Raw genomic sequence first — 16,720 nt, forward strand, 5'->3', positions numbered from 1 at the left:
ACCCGGGTCCTGGTCTGACCCATCGGTGCCCAGAAGGAAGGGATGTGTGAGGTGGGAGCTGGGGAAGGGCTGAGATGCCCGGGGAGCTGCCCAGAGCAGCCCACACTGGGAAGAGACACGGCCCCAAAGCCTCCTGCGGCTTCCTCCCTTCTGCCTGTGCACGAGCATCTACTGCCTCCAAATACCAGACTCAGCGGTGAGGCACAGCTTTCCTCTTTAGCTGGGTAAAGAGGAAAACAAGGTGGTTCCTCAGATGGCTTCCTGAGAAAGAAATCTAACAAATGCAGCGCTTCCCTGACTCCAGGCTTTGAAGGACGTAAAATGACAGATTTTGGCCATCTGCAGCATAAGTAGCTTTGAAAAGCTTTTCCTCGCCCACCCACTGCCTTACCTGGATTCTTTTTTTGCAAAGCTTTGCTGTGAGCTGCTGTCCCCTGAGTTGGCTCTCTCTTTATCTGCCTGTTGCCCACAACTGGGGGTATGCAGGACTGAAATTCTTTCCACTTCATCATGTCTCTTAGACAGGTTTGAAACCATTACATCCACTTGTGAGAGCTTTTTTTTTATTTTTTTTTTAATTTTATTTTTTATTTTAGTTTTCATGAAGACCGAAGAAGCTATTAGAGCTGAGCAAATAACCCATGGCATGTAATTTATTCAATTTGTTTGGTTTCAACTTCATTTATAATTTTTCTCAAGGTTTTGCTACAGACTTGGTTGGAGCAATTAAATGAAGGAGGTTAGGAAGGATCAGAGGAATTCTGGACATATACTTAGATCAGTTTTGACTGGGTGTGCACTGTCATCAGTTTTATTTTCTAGGCAACAGAAGCATATCTTTTAAGAAGTGCAGATTGTCATAACCAAATGAGGTTAAACTTTCAAAAATTTGCTTTTCAGAAACATGTTGTAATATTTATTTTAAATTATGAAAACAGTAATAACTGTAAACATAAGTTCAACGAGGCTATTGGCAGAAAACAAACATACAGGGAACTTCAATACTTATATAGCTGGCATTAGTTTGAATTATTAACTGTTCAAAAGAAAGTGTAATGAGTTTTCTCAGCTCTGATAACCACCTTTCAGCATTAAGGCTGGGTCAGATGTTGGTGTTTTCTGCCCTGAACAGTGTGCCGCAGCTATCTCACATGTACAGTATCTGATACTGCAGCAAAATCTTAAGTATTAAATGTTATTATCTGCATGGACAAGCTAAAGAGTCAAATGTGTAGCGTGCTTGGTTCACTCTCCTTACCTTACAGGCAAGGTCCTGTCCCCTTTCCTCCTGTCCATCTCTCTCTGGGGAACTGGATACCAGCGGAAGTTGAGCTTCCAGTTAAACCCCCCGTAAGTCATGTCCGACCCAGCCATGTATTCAAATGTGTCATCGCTGATCACATCGATGATTGGGCACACAACAGTTTTCCTGTAAGAAAAAAGAATGGCTTTAAAACCAAACTCTTTTTTTTCTGAATATCCCATGGTTTTACTTTGAGGCTCCTGTGCACAAAAGCCAATTTACCACGGTTCCAGCTTCTCTTCCACACATGAGGTTGTGCAAACTTCATGTTTTCTGTGGTCAGCAACTTTTTGGGAATGTTGATTCCTGCCGTGCTCCCAAAAGCTGAAACCTGCCCACTCCTAACCCTGCCTGGGGCCTCCTGCTCATCAGCCAAATCCTCTCCACATGGCAGGAGTGACTGCCACACACCTCACCCCTGCAGCAAGAACCATTCAGTGCTGGCAAATTCTTCTCCTTACTTCTTACTTGAGTGTAACAGTTCCCCCCACGTACCTCTCCTCTTTTCTAACACTGGCACTGGTGAGATAGACACAGGAATATTTCTGCTTGGGGCTGCAGGACTCGAGCAGGGCTGGTTTTACCATACCCATGTGCCCATGCCTCATGGAGCACACGCAGCACACCTTTGGTACATGAGAACAAAGCCCACCTCCTGTGGCTGCAGGCATGCACGTGCAGGAAAAAGAAAAGGCAAGCAAATTTCAGAGACTATGAGAGGTCACAGGGACAAGAAGTAGCGCAGGGTGAAAAGAGGGGAGAAAGATGGGCTAGGACCACTGCAACAGAAATCTGCTCTAAGAATCAAAAGCTTATCATATATTTCAAATGAGATTTAGACATAAATGTTACAGAATGCTATATCTTTCTCTTAAATCTTTTAAAATCTTCTTTTTCAGCTCACTGCATTTTTTTCATTTTTACTTTGTTTCTATTATTTTTTATTTTTTTTTTAGCTGCACAGCGATCAAGGAAGAGCCTGGAGCCCCAGCTGAGGCTGAAGGCAGGTTCCCTGCACCCGGCCACCTGAGAGCCACCTCACCTGTCCTCCTTTATCCTGGCCAGCAGCGGCTCGAGCCAGCCCAGGGTGCACTCGCAGTGCGCGTCCAGGAAGGTTATCACCTGCCCCGTGGAGGCTGCTGCCCCCCGCAGCCGCGCGCGGATCAGTCCTGACCTCTGCTCCATCCGAATGATTTTTATGGAGACTTCCAGCTTTTTCACGTAATTCTCTAATGAGGTCTTCAAAAATTCTGCCAAAGATAATTGAAAAAAAAAAAAGAAAACACCAAAAAACACATTATTTTAGCTGGGTTCAGCAACTCCTGAGGACTCCAAATCTACCTGCGGAGTGTCTGTGTTGTGCTCAGCCGTCCAAGGGCTGCCGTGCATGAGCGCTGCCATAACCCAGGAAATGCATTTGGACACATTTATAGTTTATCTGAAGACCAAGAGCAGAGCTACAGAGGTTCACACTGCAACTTGGTTCAACGCAGCCTTGGAAAACAGTCTGTGCAGACACACATAATTATCCCAGCACCTCATGGAAACATCACAGAAAAAAAGATTTTTAAGTAAGTCACAATCAGTTTCCTAGAAATAAGTCAACAATCAATACTGAGTGTAAAATGATTACGCTTTGCTACAGCTAAATACAAATATTTGATGAATTTCACCATTTGAACCCTCTAGAACTCCTAAATTTGTTGCTTTTAGAAAAATTACTTGGTCTTGCACAAGGTGAAGATGTTCACGGTTCCATCCATTCCATTTACAGGATACAATTCCATTTCCAGATAACATCAGTTTCACATTTCACAGCTTTATTTCTAAACACCGATTTAAAAATACGGTTACTTTAAATTAAAAGGGACAACACCAAAAGAAATGAGCCGCAAATACCAGCTTATCAATACAGCAGTAGAAGGAAATTGGCTCAGCCTGGACATTCAGTAAAACCTGAAGCACAGCACAGGGCTCCTGAGAGACAGCGAGGGAGAGACAGAAAGAGAGAGATGGAGAAGGATTCTGCTGTTCGCAGCAACGTGAAATGAGAAACCATAGTGCAAAACAGGACTAATGAAATTCTGGCTAGGAGCACCACACACAGCCTTCCAGCCTGATAACCAACCTTCGTCTCTGTTACTATCTGAAATTGTATTTTAGCTCTTGCCTATCGATGCAATGGTGCAGCATCCCCAAACGGCGCTACAAGGACACGGGAAGTGCAACTCCTCCCCGCAAACACCCACCTCTCTCGCTGGCATCATCGACCAGGATGATTTCAGCAAGCAGGTGATGAGGCGAGCGGTTTATAACGCTGTACACCGTCCGAAGCAAAGTGCTCCAGGCTTCGTTGTGGAACACGATGACTACGCTGGTGTTCGGGAGCTCGTCAGGGTAGACTTTTGTCTTGCACCTGCCAACACATACAGAAAAAAATAGATAGAAAGGGTGAAGTTAATCTTTAACAAAATCCTAAGGAGCTCTATCAACAGGAAAGTCTCGAGGAAAAGGGGCTCTAAGCCTGTTGAACAGGCAAACCAGCTTCTCCCAAAGGAGAAGACCAAGAGGCAAAGGGACTTGTAAATTCTGTTTTCTTGCTAAGAATGCATGGAGAAGCCCCCAGAGGTGGGGCACCACTGCACTCACTGCCCGCGGAGACACAGGGCTCCTCGCTCCCACGTGTTTCTGCACCCAGAAATCAGCATCCGGAGCCACAGCCTGAGCACTTCTGGCACCTCAAATGAAAAAACTGGCTGCACACAAGACAAGGTGCAATTAACATACAGCATATCAAGCAGATAACAGTTAGGCTAAGTAAGTCTTTTATTGTGACAAATCCCAAATCCTACAATTTCAGATGCACACACCTCCGAGACCTTCCCATTTTCAGTGGCTTCTTGAAAAGAAGAAAAAAATTACTATTTTCCAGAACGCTCTGTATGCCCATTCAGTGCAAGAACAAGTGGCGAATATCTCACCTATTTTCTGAAACTGCAGAAATCAAGGCAAAGTGAACAACAGATACCAAACACAGCTGATTTTACGAATGCACATTAGAGTTATTTGCTTCCTACTAAAGTCAATCCAGAAATCTGTGTATTCTCTCCAGATCTGACACATTTCAAAAATACAAGCATACCTCCATCCATCTGTCAGCACAGGTCAAATCTATTTAAACACACTCAGTATGGACTGTGAACCATGGTGACTTAAAATAGTTTCCACTACTTTATTTTTTATTTTTTGATATTTCATTGTTTTAGGATTTTCTAGCTCTAACCATGATATTATTACCATGCTCCTAACGCAGGAAGGCACTTCCAGCACAGATAGGTAAGCGTGAATTTGCTTTCTTCAGCAGAGGTATACACACACTAGTGAATTAACCTGTACATGAAGGACGAATAAACTATGTATGGATTTTAGTGCATATTCTTCATAATACCGCATATTCAAAGCTTCACCAAAAAAATCTAAATTAGTGAATTATTTACTAGCATTTACATACTCTGCATTCTCTGTGACACAACCACGATGTATCACTTTTATCTATGTTATTTGAAAAATCAACCAGTCCAGCAAATGCAATACTTCCTTAGGAGAAGCCTCCTTAGCACATCAAACTTCTGTATGAAGAGCCATGAAACAAATGGCTAAGGTCCCTAAAGAAAACAGCTTGTCCATAAAGCTTCTTTCATAAACATCACCTACCATAACAAAACTCTCTTTAAGCTTTTCTTCTGCCTCATTGCCATTAAAATGGGGCTAACAGTAGCCATCCACATATATATAAGCACATATATATGTGTGCACACGTACGTAACAGTCTTGACATCCTTTGATGAGCACCACTGGAGTTTGCTTGTAAGCATCCCACCTTTGCAACTTCAGCCATCCAATTAATTATATGTCTAGACATCAGCTATGATTTAGATTCAAAGTTCATATTAAAAAAGTTTGTAACTCATTAACCTCCACGTCCACTGAGGTGTCTAAGAGTGCAAGCTTAGCGGAACAATGTGTCCAAACCCAGACATTTCGAATTTATTTATTTCCAAAGCACACTGAAAGGGCATATACAAAGCTGGCATAAGCCTGCTTGGCCCATATTTCACAACAATCATTTTAATTACATTTAAAACAGATACAATTTTGGAAATTGGAAGAGATATGTTACATAAGATCATGTTTAAAAATGTTCAGAAATATTCACCAGCAGTGAAACGACAAGAAGAGAAGGAACAGATATCTCCTTGTTTGCAGCTTAACACTAATTTGGTAGTACAAGTGGAATATTAAGGAACAGAATGTTTGTCATCAGGTAGTGTTTGCCAAGATCTCCAGAATTTTAGCCATCATTCTGGTTATTCTCCAAGGTACGTGAGGGTACCCAGAGAAGCTAAGGGCTAGTTAAGTTCAGGACATTTTTCAAGAGGTTGCATGTCCTGTGTTTTGCAGCAGAGCCATCTAGATGATAACAAATCTTGCCATGAAAGCCTGGGAGCAGCATCCTTGCTGCACATCCTTCAGAGCTTCCACAGTGACCACACAAGGTAACGCACCATGAAGGCAGGAATCCCTCTCCTGGCACTACCGAGGGCTCTCTGCACGCCCCTCCTTAGTCTCTCAGACAATTACACGGTGGGATTATCCTCCCTGGAGGAGGATTATTCCATTTCCAAACGAGTTCATTCTGGCGGGATGCTATGTATAGTTTCTCAGCTACATCAAGTGATGAACTGGGATTTGTTGATATCTGGGCTGCTCATCAGAGCCTAAATTAAACCCATACACTTTGTTTAATTTGGGTCATTTGCTTTCAGTAGAAAATGTAAATGCCGGTACTTTGTCTGCATTATAGCATAAAATCCATATTTCATTAGATGTTATTGCAGCACTTAACCTGCCCAGAGCAGCCCTGAGCCCAGCCTGGGCGGCTCAGTGGGCCCCGCGCTGACCTCCACCCACAACACGCAGCAAACCCAGGAATCGTGAAAACCGAGGCTCTGCAGCGAGTTTAACTTCCTCCTGCTTTCTGGGAGCCTCTGGAAAGCTTTCTGGGAGCTTTTTGGGAGCTTACACGGCACCTCTGCTGTGTAGGGCAGAGGCCAGGGGCAAGGCATCGCCCAGGCAGTAATGCTGTGAGCAAAGGTAAATTTGGGGGTTGTCCATGTTTGTGCTCTAGCTATCAGAAAGGGTTTTGTACACATTTTTGGGCTCCCTCCAAGTCTTTGAACATCACAGATTTTGACAGCCTAAATTATTTAGGCCATCTGATGATGCCAGCCACTTTGGCTCCAAGAAAAACACGAAGCACCATGGCATAGCAATACCTTACACTCACCTTAAAGACCTGAGTGCTGCAGGGCAGTACTGATGCTGCTGCCATCCCATGCCCTTCCCCAGGACAGTTTCATCACCACCAGTCCCCGTCCCACCCCTGCCGCACACCTCTGCTGGTTTTCCAGCCAGCACACACCCGCTGAGCACCCTGCTCACACGGAGCTGTTTGTAAGCGCAGGGAGGATAAAAACCTTCCACTTCCCGTTACTGAAATAATTACAGTGACTCACGCTGCATTTTTGCTACTTCAAAAATACACCGCGCACTGACGAAGTGATAAATAAGTCATCTGCTCCTCACACAGCTATCAAACACAAGGACTCCTGCTTTGCCTCCCCTCCGTTATTTACAATGCGTGCTGATTGTTCAACATGCACCAACACTGGAAACACGTTCCCAGAAACATTGGTTTTTCTCATGCAGTCATCAGATGTTACTTTATGAATACACATGAAGTAAATACAGCTGTTTAAATGCGAGAAAAACACATTTTTCGAGATCAATAACATGGAAACAGAGTGAGACTCTATTTACCATCTTTCCCATTGGCAAATTACGTGCACATGAAGGGCTGCGCTGTGATTTTCCCTCTTGCAGAATTGTACCGAGGCTCTCAGGAAGCAACTCAAGACAGAAAGTCATGCAGAAAAGCAAAAATACTTGGAGGAAAAAAATGAGAATATAACTATTATATACAACTTGTTATGTAGTATTTTTGATATGATACAATGGGGAACAAAGAACTATGGTAAATATATCTGGTTTATACGGCTCGGGGGATTTTCGTGATTATTTAGTCATTACCTTCTGGTGCTTTGCATCAGTGAAAATGCAAAACATGAAAATGCAAAGGAAAGGCTTGTCACGCTGAACACTGGCACGATCCCTCTTGCTGCAGCTGTGCCATGCCGAGCCAGCCCAGCCCTGCTGACCACCCTGCTGCAGGACCACGGCCACCGTGGTGCCACCGTGGTGCCACCAGCACCAGCGCACGCAGCCTCTCCGGGAGCACAGCAGCAGGATGTGCCCTCGCGGCTCTGTCCCCATCAGTGGCAGGGCAGGGCAGCTGTCTCACACAGCTCAGGGGCAGGTTAGGAAAGAGAAACAGGAGGCAGCCCAGGAATCAGGGATATAGAGGGGTTTATCAGCCCGATACAGCACGGGGATCCCGGATTGCAGGCGCAGGCAGACCGAGCATCCAGCAGCAGTGCATGCCGCAGGCTGAGGTAATAGGAAGAGAAGAAGGATGAATGCACCACTTCCCGGTGCTGAATTAATAAACCCTTGGCTTGCCACACGGTGCATCCTCCGTCCATTTTTAATTCAGATCTATGTTCTCATTAATACTACATGCGCAACTTTTCATCCAGGTATCCAGCATGCGTTTATTTGTACCACCACGTACGGACACACCTATGCAGATATGAAGAGGACTTGAACAGTGCCCATTAAACCCCAGCTGTGACCGACCTGCCAGGTGCTCGCAGGGGTTCAGCAAGGCGGGTGGATGAGGCAGAGCTCTCCTGACACCCCTCGGACAGCCCTGCCACACACACCTCTTCCCCTTGCAGTTCTCCACAGCCACCACCTTACTGCAGCCCATTTCCTGAGCCTCCCTGCAGCTCATGCAACCATAAGCCATCAGTTCATCCAGGGCAGCCATCACGCCTTGTACCTACACTGCCACATACAACACAAGGTCAGAGCTCTAAAACTGAGAGCAGTATCAGGACATGAGAAAAACTCGCTCGTAATTTAACAGAAGTGCACCTTAAGCCCCATAACGAAGAACGGCATAACCAGAAGCGATGAATTTCCCATTATGCAGCAAGTTCATCTGCAGCACTGCCTGCTAAAAATGACAACGCTGGAGTTTATTTAACTGCCAAAGCATCAGAAGTTATACGGCAAATGAAATCAATAAACTCATCTCTGTATGGAATTGTTACCTTCCAGTAAAAACTTAATACTCTGCAGTTTTATTATTATTGTCTTAGTGTCACGTCCAGGTATGTCATTTTGCCAAGAACGATCAACAATTACTTTACACAAAATGAAAGAATTCACCTTTAAATAGGTTATCACATTCCCAAAGTGGTTTTCCTTCTAGGATGAATCAATATTGAATTAATATTTAAATAAAGGACAGAGAAGAAAACAGAAAGAAACGTCATTAATTTTTAACACATACTAGAACACCGCCATGTATTTAAATGTGTTCTGATTTGGAAAGAAGGATGTGTCACATGCCAATTCTGGGGAAAGCACTTACCACTTCCCAAGTGAGCTCAGGGAAATTCAGATATTTATTTACAGGTGACTTGGGCACTGCCCTTTGGTCGTGCTGCTGCCAGGCACAGTTGGGAGGCAGGCGGTGCAGGGGGAGCAGCACTGCTTGGTGCTGCCTTTGGGGCAGTGGATGTTGGATGACCTGAGCCGGGCGGATCACCGCCTCACAAGATGCCAAACCACATTAATGGGCATTGATTATACGCCAGGCACTTTATGATGCTTTATTCCATGCTAATAGCACACAACGAAAGTTGTTTGTGCTCTGCTGTATCAGGCTTCCAAGCACACACAGCTATTGCATTATTCCAGGGCGGTAGCGCTGGTATCCACAGAAACATTCATAGGTAACTGAATTCAAAGTAATTTCATCTTGAAACAGGCTTTAAAAATGTAAGGAATGGCACACTTCAGTTCCAAAATATTCCCACAAGCCAACAGCTTACTCCATGGTCAGTAAGAAGAGAGGGCCACTTCTGGTTTCCCTCCTGGAGAAGGAAAACCAAAAGCCCCGACTCCCTTTGGCAAAAATCACCATGCACCTCACACGAAACCAAACTCAGCGCTGGCGTGACACAGCCCTCCGCATGCTGCATTTGGGGAATGCTCCCAAGCCACAAACCTTCCCTTCAATGCCAGTAACTGCGCCGTGTTCAGATCACCGCTGCTTGGGGTTTTGGTTTTGGTTTCTAAAAATCACACTTTGGAGTGTAAGTCAACCACTCACGGCAAGCAAATTTATTCCTGGGTAAGCGGTAACTTTGGGACAGAGAATCCTGTGGCCTAAATACAGCTCCCTCATATACAGCGTGTGTGAGGTCTGTCAGGTACGGAAATTCAGACCGCTCTAATGAAATACGTGGTACAATACTACGAACAGAAGAAAAGACTGAACGCTTGAATTCCCTGCCAGAATCGGAGAATTATTTGCAGCTCAATTTGTCATTTCTCCCTCCTGCCATGCCCCACGTAAATGCTAACTCGGCGGGAGCTGCAGAGGGTCCGTTTCTGATGGCCGTGCAGGGAACCAGCACTCAGCCAGGAAAACATCGCATTGCCATGGATGAGATCCTGCTGCCACGTCTCCATACACACCGCTTTAAACTCTGCTTTAATAAATTCACTTAAATTGCACCAGCTCCTATTTTAAACTGAAATTTATGCAAATAAAAGGTAAATAGGAAATAACTGAAAAGGAATTTATTTCATTTAGAGGAAAGAATTGTGCCAGAACCGCATCCACATTGCCTTACTGAATGTTTTTGTATCAAAATACTCCAAAGCTAATCAAGTCTTACATCCAGCAGATGAAAGACGTGAAAATCTCATGAAAATTGTCTCCGGTATGTCATTACAGAGTATAAACAGGTTTGCTCTTTGTAGGAGCAAAGACCCTCCAAGCACCCCTTCAGCTACCTCTGTTCATCAGGCTTTGGGAATAGCCTGAACAGCAAATATTCCTCAGGGGTTTCAACCCCAAATTCTGCTTCAGTATTTTAAAAGTTACTTCTGAAGTCATTTACTAAATGCTCAAAGTTCTTTTTATGTTTGAGGAAGACCACAATAACACAACACAGTATTATTATTACCATAATTATTACTATATTATAAGCAAACAACATTGCGTAGAGGATGCTTTTTCAGGGGACTTTACTACAGGCCCCTTCTTTCTTTCTCTACTTTTTCCAATTAAGAAAAAAATTTAAGATCTGCCAGTCCTAAGTACTTCAACTGTCAGCTGAAGGGATTTTTACATTACCCTTAAATGGAAGTATCAATACCCCCCCAAATTTGAAAATGCTAGCAATTACATGTGGCTTGCAGCTCAATTCAGGACAAGTCTGTAATGGAAGTTACAATTGATCAGATGAGGCTTTCTGCGATGGCTTTTCATCGTTAATTTTGTTCCATTTCCATCACCATTTTTTATTTTATCATTGCTGAATCCTCTTTGAAATTCACCAGGCTAACCCTCCCCTACTTCTTAATGTATTTCCCAAAATACTTTACCAAGTATTAACTTTGGGTCCCAAAACCTCTTACTTGAAACATTTCCACAGACCGCCTTGTCTGTCACAATCTGCCTGGCGCTGCTCCCGCACCCTGCACTGCCCAGGGACCCGCTGGAGCACATCCCGAGCCAAGCCCTGCACAACTGGAAGCCCAGAAGCCAGCTCACGGTGCCCATCCAAAGCTGGCGGTTTCCCTTACAGCCACTTCTTGTTTCAGCGAAGCCAGAATGCTGCCATGTGCCCACCTGCAGTGCCAAAGCCCCCTGCATAGTGCTAATAAAAGCTGAACCAGGGATCCTTAACGCCTTTGCTGTCCACGTTCAGTGCTTGACGATCCCGTTGTAGAAGCATCTATCACACTGCATGGTGAGATGGCATTTACTTGCCCCATTCCCTGCCCTCTTCAAAACAAAACAAAAAAAAAACAGCAAGCATAACCATGCATTTAACCACTAAGGGCTCTTATTTTAGTAAAGAAACTATGATCAGCTGGTTTCTTGCTGCGGAATATAATTTTGCAGGCTGTTCTCACTTCTCAGTTGAACCTCGAGGCTCATCCCCACGTCTCCCTAACAGGTACATAGGAAAGCTGAACCACAACCGGCTGGGCCAGCGGCAGCAATCACAGCATCGGCAGCCTCCGAGCCCTGCCCGGCAGAGGGGACGGCTCTACATGAAGGAAGCAATTTCATGCTTCAGCAGCCCTGTGCTATTAAAGCAGCAAATTGGGTCTGAGCTGCTTCCCAGGGTGGATGCTGCTGCCGGAGAGGGACAGGACCGGTCTGGGGGTACGTGGGGGTGCTGTCCTGGGGCTGCTGCTGAAGGAAAAGCAGAACTGATACAAGATCATCTAGCAGAAACGTGCATATTTTGCATTTAAATACTACATATCCTCCTAAAGTGCATACTGCGTGAGGACTAGTACCTAACAGTTCAACCTGTCATTGTTATGTCATTTAGGGTATTTGCGGTAAAATTAGGAACATGCTTATCCTTGTAATGCTTACATGCTTATCCTAAAAAAAGTTTTACAAGACAAGCAAGCCAGGTAAATCAACATCTTCAATCAACCCCCTTCACAGCCCCCAGCACCGTCCCCATCTCCAAGGCTCTGGGGACAAGCTGTGTGCCCCCTGACCTGCAGGCGGTGGTAAGGGGCCACTGGGGCTGGCTTCCAAGGCAGGCTGCAAATTCTTGACTAAAAGGAAACTGAGCACAATACCTGCCAAATACCACTAAGGTCCTTGCCATAGGAACTAAATATCCTTTATTTTATATAAACTGTTAAAGTGTTGATTAATATCCAAAGTCACTTGAAACCATCAATAAAGGAAATAGCTCTTCTTTTTGATCCTGCCTTAGAGCAATTTTTCCATAAATATCATTCTTTACACTTAAGTAGAATGACTTTTGGGGTCTCTCCACTGCCCTAAGCTGACAGCAGTGCTCCCAGGAACTGAAATTTGTTTTCAGCTACTTTACAGCTAAGGAAGGAGGTCTTTTATTTCCTATGTCCCCATATTAACTGCCCAACTCCAAAGCAGACTGCAGAGCACATAAAGCAGCACGCCAACGAGAAGCAGGTTTGTATTTCTCTGAACAGAAGTTCTCTGGAAGTTCTCTGAACAAAGGACATCTTCAAAGATCCCCGTGTATCAGTGTCTACAAATAAATGCCACCACTAAGCACCAAGAACTTGGCCAACAGCCCGGAACGCTTGCCCAGCCTCCACACGCAGCCCTTTCTAGCAGCATTTCTGCCACTTCTGTGCACCTCCAGATGTAAAGCAGCTTCATCCAAGTTCAGATCAACACCAGTAGGCTGCTTCGATTCCAACTTGTTGTACAAATACACCCTACTGAGCGTTTACATGTTCTGCTCTCCTTCCACGCGGGTGCTCTGCCGGCGGTGCGGGATCCAACACCTCCCCTTTGTGTCCGCGGCTGCTCTCCCACATGCAGCAGGCTCCACTTGGCACACGCACAGCATCCTCATCTCTGCATCGCTCCCTCCTTGCCAAAACCACAAATAACTGGTTGTCACTCTGATAAAGTAATTGGAGGAAAGGCACTTTTTGCTAGGCAGTAGTGGCGTGAAGTAAAGCAAACTGCTGGTGTTGAGCGGGGCTCGCAGGAGTGATCCCAAACCCACCTGAAGAGGTGCTCCTGCAGCTCTGGCACGCTTGGTAAAAGCTAGGGGTCTCCAAGGGTAATCAACACAACACCACCAATCCATTTTTAATTTCAGTAGCGATCCTGTGCATGAGACTCTCGTGGTGGTGGGTACTGCTTTGGCAGCAGGGGAATTGGGAATTAACAAACACAACACCCTGTGAGCTCCTGTGGCTCCTTGGGGTTGCCCTGAGACACAGCAACTGCCACGTTGTTAGAAAACAGAGTGCAGGTAGAATCTTCCCAAATACACCAGGATGCTTTTGAGAGAGGCCGTAATTTGGAAGCCCCAACTTAAACGTCTATGTGGAAGCGTAACCGAGAGGAGCTCCTCTCCTGTAGGGCAGGTAAGGCAATGGGGTGATGGCATGCTGCCCCTGCCCCGGGCAGCCCCCCCATGGGAAGCTGCAGTACAGATACAGCACAAAGCCAGGTGGGACCGAACCCTGGCTTTATGGGGGAAAGGGCAGCAAAGGGGAAACAGCGACAATTTGTAACCGTGCCTCTTGTGATACAAAAGCGCAGGTGAAAGACTCAGTTTAGAAGCCATCCATTGCCTTGTGAGCGTATCTTTCTCACTGTTGGAGAACTACTTCTCATTTTTTAATCCTAACAAGCCTTCAGCTAATTTATGCATTGGGAATTGCCTTCGATCTTGTACAGATTTACCTGCTTGTACCTTCCTCCCCACCGGCAGTCTCCCCAGGTAATCACCCCCCTCCCTGCCCCACGTAGGCAAAGTGGAATAATGGCTGAATTGTCATCTAAAAATAATTTCTAGCTGAAACTAATTATGCTTTCTCCCTGACCTTTCTTGTTCATGGGTGGTTTATAGTTTCTCTATGCATAACTTTATACTCACAGTAAAATCTTAAAACATAAATTAGCTTTTAATTACATGGAGCAGTGGGCAGACAAAACCTGGCACTAAAGGAACTCGTGTACTTTAACCACGGCAACGGAGAGCTGGGAAAAGCACTAATGCGATATTTGATGGTGCAAGACAAATGGATTAGATGCGAACATCACAAAACACAACGATGTGCCCTCCCTTATCAGGGCTAAATCGGATGAAGAACATAGAGTGGCCTTACCAAAAATCAAATCAAAGCTTCTTGCCCAGGAACAGAGAGTCGGAGGCACCAAAGGACTTTCACAGATACTCACAGGCAGTGATTGCTAGTTCTACACCACTCCTTTCAGGGCCTCCTTTTCTCACCCCATGACCATGTATCACAGTTCTGGATTTGAAGGAGCCAACACAAAACCATAGCTCTGCATTTAAGCCAGGATTATGGTTGAGAAAAAGGTGAGGCTGAGCAAAACAGCAATGAAAGCATTTCCTTTTGCTTCTGAAATTTCATACCATGCACTTTCTAGGAGGCCTTCTGGACGTGCAGTGAGAACAATACACATAATGGTCCAGCTACCAAAAATAATCTCACAAAGACCATAGTCACAGAAGACCTTGTTAACTACATTCACCTAAGGCATTTGCTATTGAATCTTCCCTCCAGAGTTGCGAAAATCAGATCTGAAGTTCTTCCTCACCCTTCCCATTGTGAAATGTCAGAAAGAAGCGCCAGCAACTTGTAAATTGCATCAGAGCTGTCAGGGAGTCGGGACAAACCAAATAACCCAGCAAGAAATAACCACGATTTCTGCATTGTAGAAAGTTTTAGAGCAACAGTTGAGCATTTTCAGTCCTCACAATGTATGATGAACCATTTAAAAAAAAAAAAAATTCATCAGAAAATCACTACTTGTTCCCAGGCTTCCCTGCAGCCTTTGTTTTGGAAACCCGAACTGATGGATAATTTTAAATGCAGTTTCTTTAACCAACCTAAAAATACTAAACATTCATTTACCATATTGCTCAGAAAACTATATTACCTATTAAGAATATCAAGAATTTTTATTGAAATTGAATAATGGATTCTATTGCCTTCATCAGAAGTCAAGAAACATTGTTATGCATTTTTATGGTAAGTCCCTTAATATTTAGAGGTTTCAATAACATGAAGTCAACGAGGCCAGTCAGAACTAACCACAGCCTATGTGAAGTTTTCAAAGATAATCTAAGATTTTCAGACAATGTAAAGATTAATGATGCAGGTATTCGTTACAGCTTACATCCCTGTTTTGATTCTATACAGAATCTAAAATGTTGTGGTTATCGATAATTGGCGTAAACAATTTCTGCACATCCCAGACAGCTGTCTTTGTTTTAAAAAAAAGAGGTTTTCCAGAGCAAAAAAGTAAAAGCATTTTCTTATGTGAGTTTCTGATCAGAAAATATATGTTCATAAGCACACACGCACAGCACAACAGCTAACTTAAACCGAAATTTCCATGATAAGAAAGTCCAATTATAATGGTTTAGCAATTTGTAGAATAGCACTTGCAGCTATTCATTCATAAAAGATAGATTTCCTCTCTCGCTGCAGAATACACTCAGAAGCAAAATTACACATTTCTATGTTGAATTAAACTGTTCTTAAGGTTTAATCAATAGCTAGTTCAAATTAGATCTGACATTGATTAAAATCTTCAAGTTGGCCATTACCAGCAGAACTCAGGCAATCGACTGGCACTCTTTGGTGCGCTACGCCAGGCGTAATGGGCAGCAAGTTAAACAGTTAGCGTGACGGTCGCATTCATTAGAGGGAATTAAAATATCAACAGAGAAGCAGGGATGGAGCGGAATTCAGGCATACACATTCTTTTCAGCACACAGCAGGTGGATTTTGTGATCTCCCGATGAGAGACCTCATTCCCGCTGAAGTCTAAGCAAGCTCTCATTGACTTCACATCAGGTCTATTCAGAAACATCCCTGGTTGGGAGAATGAAGAGATGAGAGAAAGGGAGAGATGATTTTTTAATTATTTTTAAATAAATCTAACATTTTTCTCCCTCATTTTACAAACACGAGTACTGTGGGTGCTGTGTAAATTCGGCATTAGCTCACAGTCATCAAACGACCTGTGTGCAAGCTGAGTGCACAGTTTTTGTTGAAGTGGGGGTGTGGGAATTCAGACACATCGTTTTCTGCTTTGAGCCTACGCTTGTCTTCTTCGTGCTCGGCAGTGCCATCACTGAGAAGGAGGCACCCAACCCCTTCTCCAGCACCTTGGCATGAATCCGGCCCCAGACCGAGGGTCGCTGCATCTATTATTCATCTAATTTTGTCAAAGAGAACTTCCTGAAGAAAAGCTTGTCTTTGTAAGTAAAAGGTGTGGTAAGTTAGACACCCAGCACAAATCTGATGGATGCCTCCATCCCCCACCAACAAGAATAGGTCTTTCTGACAGACACTAAATGCATTAACCATAAAATCATATTCTTCCTTAATAGTAAAGCATTATGAGGTGGGATTCAGAACAATTTAATACTCCTTAAAGACAGAATATGTACAGAAAGCATCTGTCAGAAGAGGAAAGTATGAAAATGATTATTTTTTCCAAACCCCGCAACACTTTGTCTTTTCAACGCAGATAGAATACGAAACTTCTTTTCATCAAAGAGAAGCACTTTGATTTCTCTCAGTATTAAGTAACTCATCTCCCTCTTAGACTGGGCATTCACTTTCCTTGTTTAT

The 16,720-nt window shown here is 44.1% G+C and overlaps 1 protein-coding gene across 7 annotated transcripts in view; it reads right to left on the bottom strand.

Annotated features, from left to right (window-relative positions):
• The window catches only part of GALNT13 (polypeptide N-acetylgalactosaminyltransferase 13), a 109,995-nt gene that overhangs the window by 51,599 nt on the left and 41,676 nt on the right, over positions 1-16,720 (bottom strand). For all 7 annotated transcript variants that reach the window (XM_068686907.1, XM_068686910.1, XM_068686908.1 and 4 more), the window contains 3 exons: positions 3,553-3,719; positions 2,346-2,553; positions 1,259-1,429 (listed from right to left, as the gene is read on the bottom strand). In XM_068686907.1, coding sequence (XP_068543008.1) covers positions 1,259-1,429; positions 2,346-2,553; positions 3,553-3,719 — 546 coding nt within the window. The remainder of the gene's footprint in view (positions 1-1,258; positions 1,430-2,345; positions 2,554-3,552; positions 3,720-16,720) is intronic.

Source organism: Anas acuta, chromosome 6 (assembly GCF_963932015.1).
Source record: "Anas acuta chromosome 6, bAnaAcu1.1, whole genome shotgun sequence".
NCBI lineage: Eukaryota > Metazoa > Chordata > Aves > Anseriformes > Anatidae > Anas > Anas acuta.